The sequence below is a fragment of the Stylophora pistillata genome, chromosome 3 (assembly GCF_964205215.1).
Source record: "Stylophora pistillata chromosome 3, jaStyPist1.2, whole genome shotgun sequence".
Taxonomy (NCBI): Eukaryota; Metazoa; Cnidaria; class Anthozoa; order Scleractinia; family Pocilloporidae; genus Stylophora; species Stylophora pistillata.
This window is the reverse complement of record NC_142521.1, coordinates 32,531,928-32,548,230: the sequence shown is the minus strand read 5'-3', so window position 1 is coordinate 32,548,230 and position 16,303 is coordinate 32,531,928. Positions and strand designations below refer to the sequence as shown.

General features: G+C 39.0%; 2 protein-coding genes and 1 long non-coding RNA gene across 3 annotated transcripts; 2 read left to right on the top strand and 1 right to left on the bottom strand.

The window, feature by feature from the left end:
* Positions 1-4,978: 4,978 nt before the first annotated feature.
* LOC148735674 (uncharacterized) lies at positions 4,979-11,115 on the bottom strand. Its single transcript, XR_015999495.1, has 2 exons — positions 10,960-11,115; positions 4,979-6,009 (listed from the first exon to the last, which is right to left on the bottom strand). It is a non-coding gene; the product is annotated as an uncharacterized LOC148735674 (long non-coding RNA).
* LOC148735675 (uncharacterized) lies at positions 5,921-10,462 on the top strand. Its single transcript, XM_088755684.1, has 2 exons — positions 5,921-6,041; positions 6,543-10,462. The coding sequence occupies exons 1-2, from the start codon at positions 5,950-5,952 to the stop codon at positions 9,478-9,480; spliced, it is 3,030 nt and encodes a 1,009-aa protein (XP_088611810.1). The 5' UTR covers positions 5,921-5,949; the 3' UTR covers positions 9,481-10,462.
* A 25-nt stretch (positions 11,116-11,140) lies between the features above and the next one.
* LOC111340574 (ubiquitin-conjugating enzyme E2 T) lies at positions 11,141-15,577 on the top strand. The gene is made up of 6 exons (XM_022947435.2): positions 11,141-11,376; positions 11,843-11,912; positions 12,478-12,583; positions 13,172-13,270; positions 13,446-13,547; positions 14,796-15,577. Exons 1-6 carry the CDS (start codon positions 11,268-11,270, stop codon positions 14,970-14,972), a joined length of 663 nt encoding a protein of 220 aa, XP_022803170.2. The 5' UTR covers positions 11,141-11,267; the 3' UTR covers positions 14,973-15,577.
* The last annotated feature ends 726 nt before the right edge of the window (positions 15,578-16,303 follow it).

The following is a 16,303-nucleotide window of genomic DNA, read 5'->3' as shown; positions in this document are numbered from 1 at the left end:
TTTCCTTCAGTCTGTTATGTTTATTGTACGATTTTAGGCCGTTAACTAACGGCTTAATTTCATTCAGTCTATATGTTTATTGTACGATTTTAGGCCGTTAACTAACGGCTTAATTTCGTTCAGTCTGTAATGTTTATTGTACGATTTTAGGCCGTTAACTAACGGCTTAATTTCGTTCAGTCTGTTATGTTTATTGTACGATTTTAGGCCGTTAACTAACGGCTTAATTTCGTTCAGTCTGTTATTTTTATTGTACGATTTTAGGCCGTTAACTAACGGCTTAATTTCCTTCAGTCTGTTATGTGTATTGTACGATTTTAGGCCGTTAACTAACGGCTTAATTTCATTCAGTCTGTTATCTTTATTGTACGATTTTAGGCCGTTAACTAACGGCTTAATTTCGTTCAGTCTGTAATGTTTATTGTACGATTTTAGGCCGTTAACTAACGGCTTAATTTCGTTCAGTCTGTTATGTTTATTGTACGATTTTAGGCCGTTAACTAACGGCTTAATTTCGTTCAGTCTGTTATTTTATTGTACGATTTTAGGCCGTTAACTAACGGCTTAATTTCGTTCAGTCTGTAATGTTTATTGTACGATTTTAGGCCGTTAACTAACGGCTTCATTTCCTTCAGTCTGTTATGTGTATTGTACGATTTTAGGCCGTTAACTAACGGCTTAATTTCATTCAGTCTGTTATCTTTATTGTACGATTTTAGGCCGTTAACTAACGGCTTAATTTCGTTCAGTCTGTAATGTTTATTGTACGATTTTAGGCCGTTAACTAACGGCTTAATTTCGTTCAGTCTGTTATGTTTATTGTACGATTTTAGGCCGTTAACTAACGGCTTAATTTCGTTCAGTCTGTTATTTTATTGTACGATTTTAGGCCGTTAACTAACGGCTTAATTTCGTTCAGTCTGTAATGTTTATTGTACGATTTTAGGCCGTTAACTAACGGCTTAATTTCCTACAGTCTGTTATATTTATTGTACGATTTTAGGCCGTTAACTAACGGCTTAATTTCGTTCAGTCTGTTATTTTTATTGTACGGCCGTTAACTAACGGCTTAATTTCGTTCAGTCTGTTATCTTTATTGTACGATTTTAGGCCGTTAACTAACGGCTTAATTTCATTCAGTCTGTTATCTTTATTGTACGATTTTAGGCCGTTAACTAACGGCTTAATTTCGTTCAGTCTGTAATGTTTATTGTACGATTTTAGGCCGTTAACTAACGGCTTAATTTCGTTCAGTCTGTAATGTTTATTGTACGATTTTAGGCCGTTAACTAACGGCTTAATTTCGTTCAGTCTGTTATGTTTATTGTACGATTTTAGGCCGTTAACTAACGGCTTAATTTCGTTCAGTCTGTTATTTTATTGTACGATTTTAGGCCGTTAACTAACGGCTTAATTTCGTTCAGTCTGTAATGTTTATTTTACGATTTTATGCCGTTAACTAACGGCTTAATTGCGTTCAGTCTGTATGTTTATTGTACGATTTTAGGCCGGTAACTAACGGCTTAATTTCCTAGTCTGTTATCTTTATTGTACGATTTTAGGACGTTAACTAACGGCTTAATTTCGTTCAGTCTGTTATGTTTATTGTACGATTTTAGGCCGTTGACTAACGTCTTAATTTCGTTCAGTCTGTTATGTTTATTGTACGATTTTAGGCCGTTAACTAACGGCTTAATTTCGTTCAGTCTGTTATGTTTATTGTACGATTTTAGGCCGTTAACTAACGGCTTAATTTCATTCAGTCTCTATGTTTATTGTACGATTTTAGGCCGTTAACTAACGGCTTAATTTCGTTCAGTCTGTAATGTTTATTGTACGATTTTAGGCCGTTAACTAACGGCTTAATTGCGTTCAGTCTGTATGTTTATTGTACGATTTTAGGCCGGTAACTAACGGCTTAATTTCCTTAATTTCATTCAGTCTCTATGTTTATTGTACGATTTTAGGCCGTTAACTAACGGCTTAATTTCGTTCAGTCTGTAATGTTTATTGTACGATTTTAGGCCGTTAACTAACGGCTTAATTGCGTTCAGTCTGTATGTTTATTGTACGATTTTAGGCCGGTAACTAACGCCTTAATTTCCTACAGTCTGTTATCTTTATTGTACGATTTTAGGCCGTTAACTAACGGCTTAATTTCGTTCAGTCTGTTATGTTTATTGTACGATTTTAGGCCGTTGACTAACGGCTTAATTTCGTTCAGTCTGTTATGTTTATTGTACGATTTTAGGCCGTTAACTAACGGCTTAATTTCCTTCAGTCTGTATGTTTATTGTACGATTTTAGGCCGTTAACTAACGGCTTAATTTCCTTCAGTCTGTTTATTGGGAGATTTTAAGCCGTTAGTTAACGGCTTAAAATCGTACAATATACAGACTGAGTTAGTGGCCTAAAATCTCTCAATAAACAGACCGAGATAGTCGCTTAATAAGCCGTTATCTGATCGCCCGCCGTTCAGTGATATGTGTATCCCCAATACATCTTGGGGATACAATGTGGATACGCATATCGCGGCAATCGCAGTCAATATGTGTATCCCTTGGTAAAGCAAGTGCTTTTGTCTGTCCAGCAAATTACTAGCTAAGCTTATATATGGCTAGTAAGTGTGTTATTGATTCCAAATTGACAGACGATAGCGAGTTAGTCAGGGGATACACATATCACTGTGATCGCCGTTCAGTGATATGTGTATCCCCAATACATCTTGGGGATACAATGTGGATACGCATATCGCGGCAATCGCAGTCAATATGTGTATCCCTTGGTAAAGCAAGCGCTTTTGTCTGTCCAGCAAATTACTAGCTAAGCTTATATATGGCTAGTAAGTGTATTATTGATTCCAAATTGACAGACGACAGCGAGTTAGTCAGAGGATACACATATCACTGCGATCGCCGTTCAGTGATATGTGTATCCCCAATACATCTTGGGGATACAATGTGGATACGCATATCGCGGCAATCGCAGTCAACATGTGTATCCCTTGGTAAAGGAAGCGCTTTTGTCTGTCCAGCAAATTACTAGCTAAGCTTATATATGGCTAGTAAGTGTGTTATTGATTCCAAATTGACAGACGATAGCGAGTTAGTCAAGGGATACACATATCACTGTGATCGCCGTTCAGTGATATGTGTATCCCCAATACATCTTGGGGATACAATGTGGATACGCATATCGCGGCAATCGCAGTCAATATGTGTATCCCTTGGTAAAGCAAGCGCTTTTGTCTGTCCAGCAAATTACTAGCTAAGCTTATATATGGCTAGTAAGTGTATTATTGATTCCAAATTGACAGACGATAGCGAGTTAGTCAGGGGATACACATATCACTGCTATCGCCGTTCAGTGATATGTGTATCCCCAATACATCTTGGGGATACAATGTGGATACGCATATCGCGGCAATCGCAGTCAATATGTGTATCCCTTGGTAAAGCAAGCGCTTTTGTCTGTCCAGCAAATTACTAGCTAAGCTTATATATTGATTCCAAATTGACAGACAACAGCGAGTTACTCGGGGGATAGACATATCACTGCGATCGCCGTTCAGTGATATGTGTATCCCCATTATATCTTGTGGATACACTTTGGATACACATATCACGGCAATCGTAGTCAGTATGTGTATCCCCTTACTAAAGCAAGCGCTTTTATCTGTCCAGCAAAACACTAGCTAAGTCTGGCTTGTAGTGTATTATTGAGTCAAAATTAATAGAAGTGTGATCTAACATCACTGCGATCGCTTTCTGTGATACGTGTATCCCCTGATGTTTATTGATATATATCACTGGACGGTGATTGTAGTGATATGTGTATCCTGGCCTCTCTAGCCCAGTGCAATTTCTAATCAATAAAATATTTCAAAATCGCACTCATAGGCACAGTGGGAAGCAAACGTTTGTGATATGTTGGGATACACATATCAGTGAACGTTGATCGCAGTAAAATTGGTATCCCTGGCCTGTAAGCGCTTTTGTTTGGCTAGACACTTCACCAAAAACAATTTCTAATCAATATATCAATTCCGCACCCATGGGCGCATATTTATAGAACCAGGAACCCTTTCTTAAATACAACAAATTATTCCATTAGGCGTAGATGCTACGTTGATTTAACTGTTCTCACGCAACGCTTCTACCCACCGGAAATTCCTCTATTAAACAATGCCCAAATTAGGAAGTTGGACCTTGTATACTTCTATTTATGACCTTTCTTTCGCGGGAAATTCGCATCTTACGAGAATTATTAAGATGGATGCCACAAAATATTCAAATCTGGTTCATTATTTGAGAGATAAAGAGTATCCAGAGGGCGCAAGCAAGCGTGAAAAAGGAGTGTTACGGAGACTTTCGAAACAGTTCACGTTTGATGTACAATCAGGCTCGCTTTTCTACGTCGACCGTGGTAACGATGGATTAACCTTTAACCGCATGGTCATTTAAGAGGAGGAAAAGGCAAGGGTTTTCGATGAGTGTCACTCTTCACCTTTTGCGGGCCACGCCGGGCGGGACAACACCATTCAAAAAATTAAGGAGCGCTACTACTGGCCCTCTTACTACAAGGATACTGTTGAATTGGTGAGTTTAATAAAATGTATACACGTAGAGGCATTGGTGTTGCGTAACATTTGATACCATCACGGTCTGTCACAATTCATGCATCTTAACACTAGCGTTTCAGTGGCAATTACTATTTTGGATTTTTTAAAGCTGGCACTTACTCAAATCAGTCTGTCAAGTTTATTGGTCTTACTATGTAGATATTTGCAATGTAAAGTTGATAAGAGTAAATAAAAATAATAAGATCGGCGAACGGGAGAAGTAACCCATGCAAAGTGCAACCCTGAAATGTAATTATAAATCTAAAAGGAACTATAAAATTTAAATAAAAATAATAAGATCGACGAACGGGAGAAGTAACCCATGCAAAGTGCAACCCTGAAATGTAATCAAACATCTAAAAGGAACTATAAAATTTAATGTATCGCGATAGATCAACTCAATAACTAATTAGATCAATAAAATTAAGAACGATGGCACCTCAGAGGTAGCATTTGCAGGGCATGTCAATATAATAAGTGGTGACCAGCAAAGTTAAATCATAGTTCTACTAAGTATAGTTAAATAAGTGACTAGTAAAAAAATTTTAAACGAACTTAAAACGAGACAACTTGTCATAAGAAGCTAGATTGCAGATAAAATTCCAAGGTTTTACATTTCTATTTAAAAAAAGAGGCCTGAAAAGTCGCGGTTTTGCAAAAAGCGGGCTCAAGTAAAGAGCATGATTCTTTCAGCGAGATCAGCCATGTGAAATAATCAGTCAAATTTGTGAATTCGGTAGTTCCCAGTACTTGTGAGACACAGCCATATAATAAAAGGCATTTAACAACAATAATGGTAAAATATTTATAAAACAATGACTTTTCTTTACTTCCAATAGATGTTGTAATAAAAGAATCTGAGGCTTCTCTATGTTCTCTCAATGCTTCTCTAAGTGTGGCCTTCTCTTACACAAACAGATTCGAAATTGTGACCGGTGTCAACGTAATACCAGTGAAAGCAAAAGTTACGACGTGCTGCATCCCGTGAAGGTGGTTTCTAAAGTTTGGTACCTAGTCGGTATTGATTTAATAGATGCCGGCAAGGTTTCTGCCCAAGGAAATCGCTATCTTCTGACAATGACGGATTACTTTAGCAAGTATGTAGAGGCAATTCCTCTGCCAGACAAGAGTGCCGTAAGCGTAGCAAAGGGCCTTTACAAAGCATATTGTCGCCATGGAGCCCCAGCTCACATCATTTCAGACCAGGGTAGAGAATTCGTTAACCAGGTAGGTCAGCGTTTTATACAACGGAAACCTTTGACAGACATCTGTGTAGCGGCTTGCATGACGTTGCTGCATTGTCTCTGTTGCAGGTGTGCGAGCGCTTCATGACAACATTTGGTGTCCACCAGAGGATCGCGTCAGCATATCATCCGGAGTCTAATGGCCTAGATGAGAGATCAAACCAGTCAATAAAGAAGTGAGCGTTGCAATCATTTTCTGTCTAAAAATAACTCTTAACTCCTATCAGTGACATGAAAGAGGGCATGACATGCTACCTAAAATATCATTCAGCTAAGCTAGTGCTTTCAAAGTTTATTTCCATTCGGTAATGTGCTTGGGATTCCAGTGTTAAAACTACGGACTGAAGCGAATGCAAAGATGTTAAATATTACATATTATCTGAATTACAAGAGGAGGTAATACATCATCTAATGTTCTTACCTACCTAATGTTCTTATTCCAGTTCGTGTAAAATGGTTGGTGCCAATCATTTTCCACGAACTGGAATAAGAACATTCTACCGACAACAATCATTCACTTGACTCTGATGATGACTTCCGCACAGATTGTCGAAACGTCAGTCACTGCCACCGACAACAGTCCTTCTCAGGACCACACTCACCCGGACGATTAGCCTCCACTTTCACATGTTACCCCTGGGTTCAAGCCATTTACTGCACTTGTCACTTTTGTTTAGTACCCTTAGGAAGATTGCGGATGACCACGATCGGGATTGGGACGAGTACACGGATGGTGCTCTTTTTGCAATTAACACCAACAGATCAAACACCACCAAGTTCAGCCCATTCTATTTAATGTATGGTAGGCATCCACGTTTGCCTCTTGAAGTCCAAAAGTATGTAAAGCACGTCGATAACGACCCCAGCGAAATTGAAAAACTGGCAAGGGAATTAAACTCAGAGGATGTCCTCCAGGAGCATGTGCAACAAATGACAGCCACAAGAGATGCACTTTTCCCAAGAGTGCAGGGAAACATAGAAGCTGCACAAGAAAAGCAAAAAAAGCAGTTCTTAAAAAGAAAAGGAGGCTTCGACTGCACACTGAAGAAGGGTGATGCTGTTCTACGCCGCAATATGCTCCAAAAGACAAAAAAGGGGCACAAAATGGAAGACCAGTGGACTGGCCCATACACCATAGAAGAGGTTGACTTACAAAAGGGAACCTGCAGGTTACGTGGAAAAAGTGGCGAGAAACTAAGAAGGATAGTGAACATGAAAGACCTCAAAGCGTACAGGGTTCAATCCACAGCTCAGCAGACAGCACAACCACCATTGCAGCATCCTCACTGTTCTTCTCAGCATTCAGCGACAGCACCCCAACATCAACAACAGGTGCCATCGCAGCAGCCAGTACCATCTATGCAGCCTGCAACACCATTGCAGCAGCCAAAACAATCCCAGCAGCTATCGCCAACCAAAACGGCCACAATACAGCAGTTAATGTCATCCCAACAAGCACCATCCAAGCAGCCTACACCACACCAACAGCCAGCACCACACCACCGGCCAACACCAATGCCACGGACAAAGGTACCCCAACCAAAAGTACCACCCAATCAGCCAACACCAATGCCACGGACAAAGGTTCCCCAACCAAAAGTACCACCCAATCAGCCAACACCAATGCCGCGATCAAAGTGCCCCAAACTTCAAGCACCTTCCAAGCAGCCAAAAGAACATCACCAGCCAGCACCTTCCAGCCAGCCAACACAACCAAATCAACCTACACCTTCCAGCCAGCCAACATCACCTAATCAGCTAACACCTTCCAGCCAGCCAACATCACCTAATCAGCTAGCACCTTCCAGCCAGCCAACATCACCTAATCAGCTAGCACCTTCCAAACAGCAAACATCACCTCATCAGCCAGCACCTTTAAACCAGCAAAAATCACCTAATCAGCTAGTACCTTCCAAACGGCAAACATCACCTCATCAGCCAGCACCTTTAAACCAGCAAAAATCACTTAATCAGCTAGCACCTTCCAAACAGCAAACATCACCTCATCAGCCAGCACCTTTAAAACTGCAAAAATCACCTAATCAGCTAGCACCTTCCAGCCAGCCAACATCACTTAATCAGCCAGCACCTTCCAAACAGCAAACATCACTTAATCAGCTAGCACCTTCCAAACAGCAAACATCACTTGATCAGCTAGCACCTTCCAAACAGCAAACATCACTTAATCAGCCAGCACCTTCCAAACAACAAACATCATTTAATCAGCAAGCACCTTCCAAACAGCAAACATCACTTAATCAGCAAGCACCTTCCAGGCAGCCAAAACCACCTAATCTGCCAGGGGCTCAGCAGCCGGCAAAATACCAGCCCTTTGAACCAAACAAAAAAATACAGAACATTTCAAAGAGGGACATTGCTTCCTGCTTTGACAAAGTAATCAAAGATCACCTTTCAGAAGTACTCAGTGGCACCAAGGAAAGCTGGCGACATGAAATTTTCCATGGAAGAATATTATCAGACAAAGATAAAGAGATGATCGAAAGGGTAGATCTCAAGTTCAATGTGCCATTTGGGGACTTTGAGGAAAATCAAACATATCACATGGTAACTCTAATAGCAAAGCACTTCCCAAAGGTCAGTCAAAAGTACTTAATGGAGGTACTTTTACCAGAGGCTCTAATTACCCTATGTTATCAGCAATTACAAATTACACACAACCAGGCTGAGGATCTCCTAGAAAGTGGTGGAAAGCATGAGGCAGATGCATTCCTGCAAAAAATACAACACAGAAGTAAAGGAAAGTTCTTGAAAAAGACAAAGGCCCCGAAAAGAAAAATGCAAGGAGCCGAAGAAGCTGAAGACGAAGTTAAGTTTTTGAAACAGGCTAGGATGGACGAAGCATCTATTGCTAAAATGCAAAGGCCTACATTTAAACTGAATCAAGAAGATGTAGACATAATTGGCAAAAATGCAATGCTTACAGACCATCAAATACAAATGGCCCAAGAACTGTTGCATCGCCAATTTCCTTATATCGAGGGGCTGCTGTCTCCAACAATTGGGAAGGCAGAACAGTTTCCAGTGATGCGGAACAGCTTCATTCAAGTGCTACACACTGGTGGTAATCACTGGGTTTGTGTCAGTAATATTGGATGCAGCCACAACAACCAAGTGAAACTCTATGACAGTCTTTATAGTGGAATTGCGCCATTCACCAGAGAGCAGATTGGTGCCCTTCTTTTCAACCAAGACAGCAATGTCATTGAAATTTGTGTCCCTCCTGTTGACCAGCAAACAAATGGGACAGACTGTGGAGTTTTTGTGATTGCGTTTGCCACAGCACTCTGCCATAATATGGACCCCACATCACTTAAGTTCAACAGGCGGGCAATAAGGGCACATCTCTTAGATTCCCTTAAAAATGGATACATTGGCATATTCCCCTTTGAGGAAAAATCAAGCGTTGGTTATGAAGAGACTGTTGCCATGCCAGTGTACTGTGACTGCCGCCTCCCATACAATCCAACCAAAGACCAGATGGCAGAATGCACCAATTGCAAGAAGTGGTTCCATCAAGCTTGCCAAAAAATTCCTGACAAAGTTTTCAAGTATAAAAGGTTTCAATGGAAGTGCAATAACTGCCAAATTGCTTAGATACAGACATCTAGTTTTTAAGGCAAATGGTTATTGAAAAGATTAGGGACTGTCAATTTTTATGTGGTGGGGTGGTAGATAGTCACTATAATATGTGATGACTTCCCCTTTTCATCAAAATTTTTCCCTGCCCCCACCCCTTGTTACCATAATTGTGTGATACTTAAGAGTAGTTATTTGGGTTAAACCCCTTCCTCTCCAAACTGACCATTTTTATTTGGTTGGCTCCACTTTCAAACCAACTGTTCTGGCATGACCCCCCTGAAAACTATTAAACCCCCTACCTCTTAAAACTGAAAAAGTCTCACCACTCAACAAAATGTCAGGCCAAAACACTTCAATGTCAACTCGGGCTAAAATACTAGTACAAGAAAAAGGAAAAGTAAATGATTTTGGCAATGGTAATTCAATGAAGCCATTGTGCTAATTGTCAACTACATAAAATACAAGAGGTTTACAGATGAAATCAATACCATGGAATAAATCATTAAAAAGTATCACAATTTGAAAAAGAAAAAAAATCACCATTTGTTAGTCATTGTTAACAAGCCTATCCATAAATGCCTTTTTCCAGCGGGTACTTCCCTTCTTGGAGTTTGTTGATATTTTTTTGCATTGTCTGATAGGTTTCACTTCTGTAACAAACCCAGTTTTAGAGTTTGCCCATTGATTTACAGGTGGCTTGTTCACAAATTAATCAGCATTATTAGGCTTTGAAACAATGTTAAGTTTTTTTGTAGTTTTACTGCTATTTTACAAGAATATGTGACATTTATAAAGTAGAACAAAAGTTTGCTCTGAAATATTTATTTTGGATAGTACATATACATTTGAGGAACACTGAAACATTGCAAGTAGATATCGCTTACCATGCAGTGGATATCACTTTACTAGTAGATTAATATTATCAGTTAACAATCATTTTCATAATCTATGCAGCCATGTTGACTTATCAATAAAATTACCTGATCTTTCGCATGTAGTTCAAATTAGTTGGCCTGTTGTTTTTATGAGCACTTATTAGACACAACAAAAACAGTGCAGAAAAATATCCAGGCTGTCCATACTGGCAAACACTGGAAAAGCAAGACTTCGGTTACCATGATAAGGACTTGGTTGTCCAGGGCCGTACAGATTTCAAAACAAAAACAAACAAAAAAAAAAAACAATATCAACAACATAGAAGCCCCGTTTAAAAATGAATTCAAATGGTTTTGATGTATAGTGAGTGATTGATGTGAACTACGGAACGTGAACACGAAATAGTTTCCAAACGCGGTAAAGTTCTAGACCTTTAATCCACCAAAACAACTTATTGCGCAAACACACTTTTCAGTTGTCGCAAACGACAGGACAAACGCTAGTTTCGAGCAGTGGCTCGAGCGAACTAATCGTTGGTACTTAAATTAAATGCTGGCGAAACGACTGAAATCCATGTAACTATTTTAAAGGTTTTGGAAATATAAAAACACCTCTTACCTTGTTATTCAGTTGCATTGTGATCTTCTTCCGTTTATATTTTGGATCGGAAACTTTAAAATATAAAACCACAAAATTTGTTCCTCGTAGCCACCATGTTTTCTTTGAAGCTCTAAGAGGCCCGGGTGCAAAGCTTCAGTGTTTTGTGTATCCCTACCAGGGGTACACATATCACTAGTGATATGTGTGCGGGGATACACATATCACGGGGGTACACATATCACTGTGACAGCGGCTTGAAGAGGCACAGAGATCTTAGCCCACAACAACAAAAGTAGATAGCTTGTGGATAAATTCACCTCGACGACATGCAGAGATCTTCTCGTATGCAGCGTGAACTGAGCATTCTAACGAAGGAGCCACCGCCAGGAATCTCTTGTTGGGCGGTAGATCATCAAATTGACAAACTTAAAGCAGGTTTTTGAGCTGAAGTCTCTCTCCCTTAAGGCGGCGAAATACGAGATACAAAAACCCTCAACTTGGCGCGCAACATTGTTTCGTTGCAAGTTTTGGTCGATGTTTCTCGTTTTTCACCTTGCGTGATCAACTTGTCTCGCAACAAAAACATTTTTTGCAGGTTGAAGAAATTTTGTCGTTCAAAGTTGACCCGCGCTCTACTTTTCGCAACAAATTTCTTCAACCTGCAACAAATGTTTTGGTTGCGAAACAAGTTGATCACGCAAGGTGAAAAACGAGAAACATCGACCAAAACTTGCAACGAAACAATGTTGCGCTCCAAGTTGAGGGTTTTTGTGTCTCGTATTTCGCCGCCTTTATGAACAAAAAGCTCCCAAGCCTTCAAGATTTATACAATCCTGAAAACTTGACGCAAATGTAAATTCCCTACGAAACATTTGCTAAAAGACGTTTTTTCTTTTTTCAGAAATTTTAGGTTCAAAAGACACCCCTTATACTGGAGGCTGCTTTAGGCTGGAAATACAAATTCCCGAGCGGTTAGTGTGTGGAAGTGGTATTATTTCTTTAAGGCCAGCAGTGTTCTCGTCAGAAGGGGGTCCCAGCACCAGGATACGCAATTGTCAGTCCCTTCCTGTCTTCACATGGGACATTAAGGTGTTCACTTTCAGTTTTAATCGTTTACACCCTAAGATTGGCATTTATATTGTCCAAACTTCTCTCTTTACATTTCCTATGGCAGCAACAAGGAGAATTTGTTAGACAATCAGTGGCTTCACTATATACTCATGACCTTTACATTTGATCCAAGACTGATACTGTAAGTAGAAATTAGAAGCCAGTCATTATTAGGGGATAATTTTCACTTGGCTACTTTCTTAAGAATGCTTTAGCACTTAAAAATGCAGTGAAACCTCAGCACCAGACTCTTGCACAACACAAACAATATTTTGGGCCTTCTTGTGAAGCATCACTTTTTCTAATTTTTCTATACTCAAAATCTTGCACCAGGCAAGTCAAAACTACGCACTTTGTGACTAATTGTGCCACAATGTAAAGGATTTGATTTGCTGATGATAATTGATTGACCTACATTACCTATAGGTATCCGTTTCAACCTCCTAAAGTTCGCTTTGTCACAAAAATCTACCATCCCAATATTGATGGAAGCGGTAGGATCTGCCTGGACACTCTTCAGATGCCTCCAAAGGTGATTAGACAATAGGAACAGATTTATCTTAACCATGATAATACCAATTTAACAGTACCACTGAAGCTCCTCCCTAAAAGAGATGCAGCGTGAAAGATTGTGAAGCTAAAACCATATAGGTTTTATCTCTTTCATAACAATGCATACTTGAAATTTTGATGCCTGCATTTTTAGACCCCAAAACTTATACCCCATTCACACCAGAAAACTTGTTTAGTTAAACCAGGTTTAACTGAATAAAAATCAGAAGCAGAGAACTGAAAAACTAAATTTTCCACAAGATTCAAGCAATTGCTAAATTGTATTTTCAATGTGCCACATTTGAAGTCAACCAAATATTGATTTGAGCAGCTTCTATGGAGCTGTTGTGTTAAACCATGTTTAACAAAACAGCTTTAAAGCATGTTTAGGCTTTGGTGTGAATGGGGTATTAGCTAGTCATTCTAAAATTGCTCTTAAAATTGCTGCTTATCTGTGTAGTAACGAAGTCTCATTTTGAGAGCCACTTGTAAGGTTAGCTCTTGGTTATGAGTGTTTCATCAAGAAAGCTGGATATTTCATCATTTATAGCTTTAAAATGTTTTTCAGGGAGCTTGGAAACCAGCTTGGAACATTTCTACTGTGCTGACATCAATCCAGCTTCTCATGGCAGAACCAAACCCAGATGATCCTCTTGTTTCAGAAATTGTAATGAGTGTTAATTGCTAAAATACACAGTTTTTAATCAAATTTTTGTTACATGAATATCAATCCAGCTTCTCATGGCTGAAATGAATGTTGCAAAATACACAGTATTTAATCAGTTTTTTCTTGTAGAATTGTACATATCATTTACAGTGGCTGTTTTGGTTCACTTTTCTAGTCTGATGAATACAAGTACAACAGACCACAGTTTATTAAAAATGCAAAGGAATGGACTCAGAAATATGCAACTGGTCAAAAAGTAACTGCTGCATCAGTTAAGGTGCTTGCTACCAAGAACATGTTAATACTGGTAATAGTATCAAGCAGAGTCTCACTCAGTTTGTAATCTTAACAGTGATTGACAAAATAAGAACAATGGAAAAGGGGGAGTCTGATAATGACAACCATGGATATTTGATTACTGACTGCATTGGACTTCATGAAATTCTGTTACCAATTAATTTTAGGTCTTGCAATTTCTGAGAAAAACGAATTGAAAGAAGGAACTGTGATTACAATTACAATCTTTGAATAATTAATCATAACAATATCGCCAATGAAATATCAATTTAAAGGAGAGATGGAAAACAATGGCATCTTTTCAACAATCCTGTTATATTATCCTGTCTGATCTCAGGAGCAACCAATGAGTAATTTTTTGAGAACAATATCAGTATTTTGCCAAGCAGACAGGTGATGACAGTGAAGAAAAGAGTGCATGGACTATGAGGCAGTATGGTTAATTACTCTGACACTAAATTATCAGCACCAACATTGTAAGAAATATCAGGCAGAGAGTAAAGAATATACACCGAATCGAAATATGGCGTCCAATTTGAATTGCCATTGTTCTGGACTTACTAGCCTCTCACACATGTGATAATCCTTTTGTGTTTCCACGTGAAGATGAGGCTAATAAGTCAAAAACAATGGTAATTCAAATTGGATGCCATATTCTGATTCGGTGAATAAGTGACAAAAAGTATTTAGAATCCATTCCATCAATAGCCACGGCACTGATTTTATGCTTTGAAATAGTGATCGCTGTTTTAGTGTTGTTCCACTGATCACTGAGGGCCTATTGTGGTAAACACCTAAAATTAGAGATGATCTTGGCAGGGGTTTCATTAAGGGCCTGGGCACCAGGCAAATTAACTGGTCTTGAGGACAGTTTTGCCCATCAGGAGGAAAGTTTTTCTTATGAAGAAGTTCAGTTCAAAACGTTTTGCCTGCCTGTGAAAACCAGTTGCCCTCCTGGTTAGAGGGTTATCATCACTGATGTTTTTTTTTATTTGGCTATTAATGTGAACATTTTTGTACCAGTTAACACACCAGGCTTGATTTATTGTAGAAAAGCTTTGTGGGAATCTCTTGAGGTTATGTTTGTGTATTGCACTGTTTTATTTATTTTTTGGATCTGTCTAATTCTTCTTGCAAGCAAAATCCTAAATAATCAGCTGCCTGAAGAATCCTTAATGTATTTACCTCAATCCAGAAAGAGTGCCTTAAAATACTGTTTTATTTACAGGATTCCCTAAATCAAGCAAACAAAGAAGCTGAGAAAAACAGTGACTCGGAAAGTGACACCAGTGATGAGTCTGAAAATGAAAACAAGCCCCATACCCACCCCACCCAGGGTGTCAAGAGGGCATCAGCTGCACAACTCCCTGGAAAAACCAAGGCACTCAGACCAAATAATTATTAGACAGGCTTGCAAGCTTACAAAAAGGAAAAAGAAAAAAATTGAAATGAATGTTGAACAAAATTATCAATAAGGGGTTACATGCCTTTGCTTTTGTAACCCCATAATAATGCGTGGTTTAATGTACATGTAAAGTGTGGTTTTCTTGCAAAAAATACAAACCAAAGTTCAGCTGAACAATGGAGATTTAGTTATTTTATACTGCAAAAAAGTAGGCCACAGATAAGGACCAAAACCTTGGAGAGAAACAAGTGACCTTTCTGTTTACCATTTGATTCAAACTGCTTGTAGTGTCGCAGTTTTTAATTGTACTGGCACAGACTCAAATGTACAAGTAGAGTTTACACCGAAAGTAGACAGATCCAACGTATCCAAAAAGTCTTTAGGCTAAGCAGCCAAGCCTGAAATATCCAGGGATACCCGGATATAACACTGCTTGTCATGAAAATCAAGTTAGAGAAAAGTTTTCTTGTACATACTTGAAGAAGTTGCTAGAATGCAGTCATGAAGACATGAAATGGTGAAGAGGACTGTAGTATGCTCAAAGTTGTACAGAGGAATCCTGTTCTGATGTTGTAGTAACTAAAGAAAGAAAGAAAATGACAAAACGCTGTTGACTCGTGTGTTCACTGAAAAATTGGAGAAGCAAAGTACATTTTGTGAAATGCTATATACTGTTTGTTAGTGTTGATCTGATAGTGTAACTGAAGTGGCAAGAGTGTACTCGTTAGTTTTAATGGTGTTTTAATTGAAGTAAACTTGCCTCACACCAGCCTTTGCCAACTAAATCTTGTTGGCAATTCACAAGGCAGAAGCAGCTTAAAGACTGCAATCACTATTGAAAGTGGTGGAGATTTTTTCCAAAGGCTAGGTTAAATTTAAATCTTAAGGGCAAAAACCAAACTTAGGTCCATTTTTTTCCAAAGGCTTTGCTAAATTTAAATCTTAAGGGCAAAAACCAAACTTAGGTCCATTTTGAGGGTAGGCTCTCTCCTCCAGACTTGTCTCTAATGTCCTGGGCATGGTTGTTCAAAAAGTGGATAACACTATCCAACGGATAAATCACTATCCAGCGGATAAGTTTTACCAAAACGTACTGCGCTATCCACCGGATAGAGATTTTTCCATTGTATAGCGTTATCCATCCTTCGAACAACTGGGGCCTGGTGGGCAAAGAAACATTTGTCCTGATAAGGGCTTGCTTGCAGGCTAGTTTGATGCAGCACATTTCTAATTGTTATGATTCTATCTTGTTTTGTTTTCAATTTTATTTTCCTTTTTCTGCTTGCCATTAAAACATTTATGAGCTGTAAGAGGTAAATGGATACAGCTTT

Bases quoted from the DNA above. Each gene is read 5' to 3' on its own strand.
- LOC148735675 (XM_088755684.1), top strand. From the start codon at position 5,950: ATGACAACATTTGGTGTCCACCAGAGGATCGCGTCAGCATATCATCCG. The intron at 6,042-6,542 runs GTGAGCGTTGCA...ACTTTTGTTTAG, and splicing joins TCAAACCAGTCAATAAAGAA to TACCCTTAGGAAGATTGCGG.
- LOC111340574 (XM_022947435.2), top strand. From the start codon at position 11,268: ATGCAGAGATCTTCTCGTATGCAGCGTGAACTGAGCATTCTAACGAAG. The intron at 11,913-12,477 runs GTTAGTGTGTGG...CATTACCTATAG, and splicing joins GAAATACAAATTCCCGAGCG to GTATCCGTTTCAACCTCCTA. The intron at 13,548-14,795 runs GTGCTTGCTACC...TTTTATTTACAG, and splicing joins TAACTGCTGCATCAGTTAAG to GATTCCCTAAATCAAGCAAA.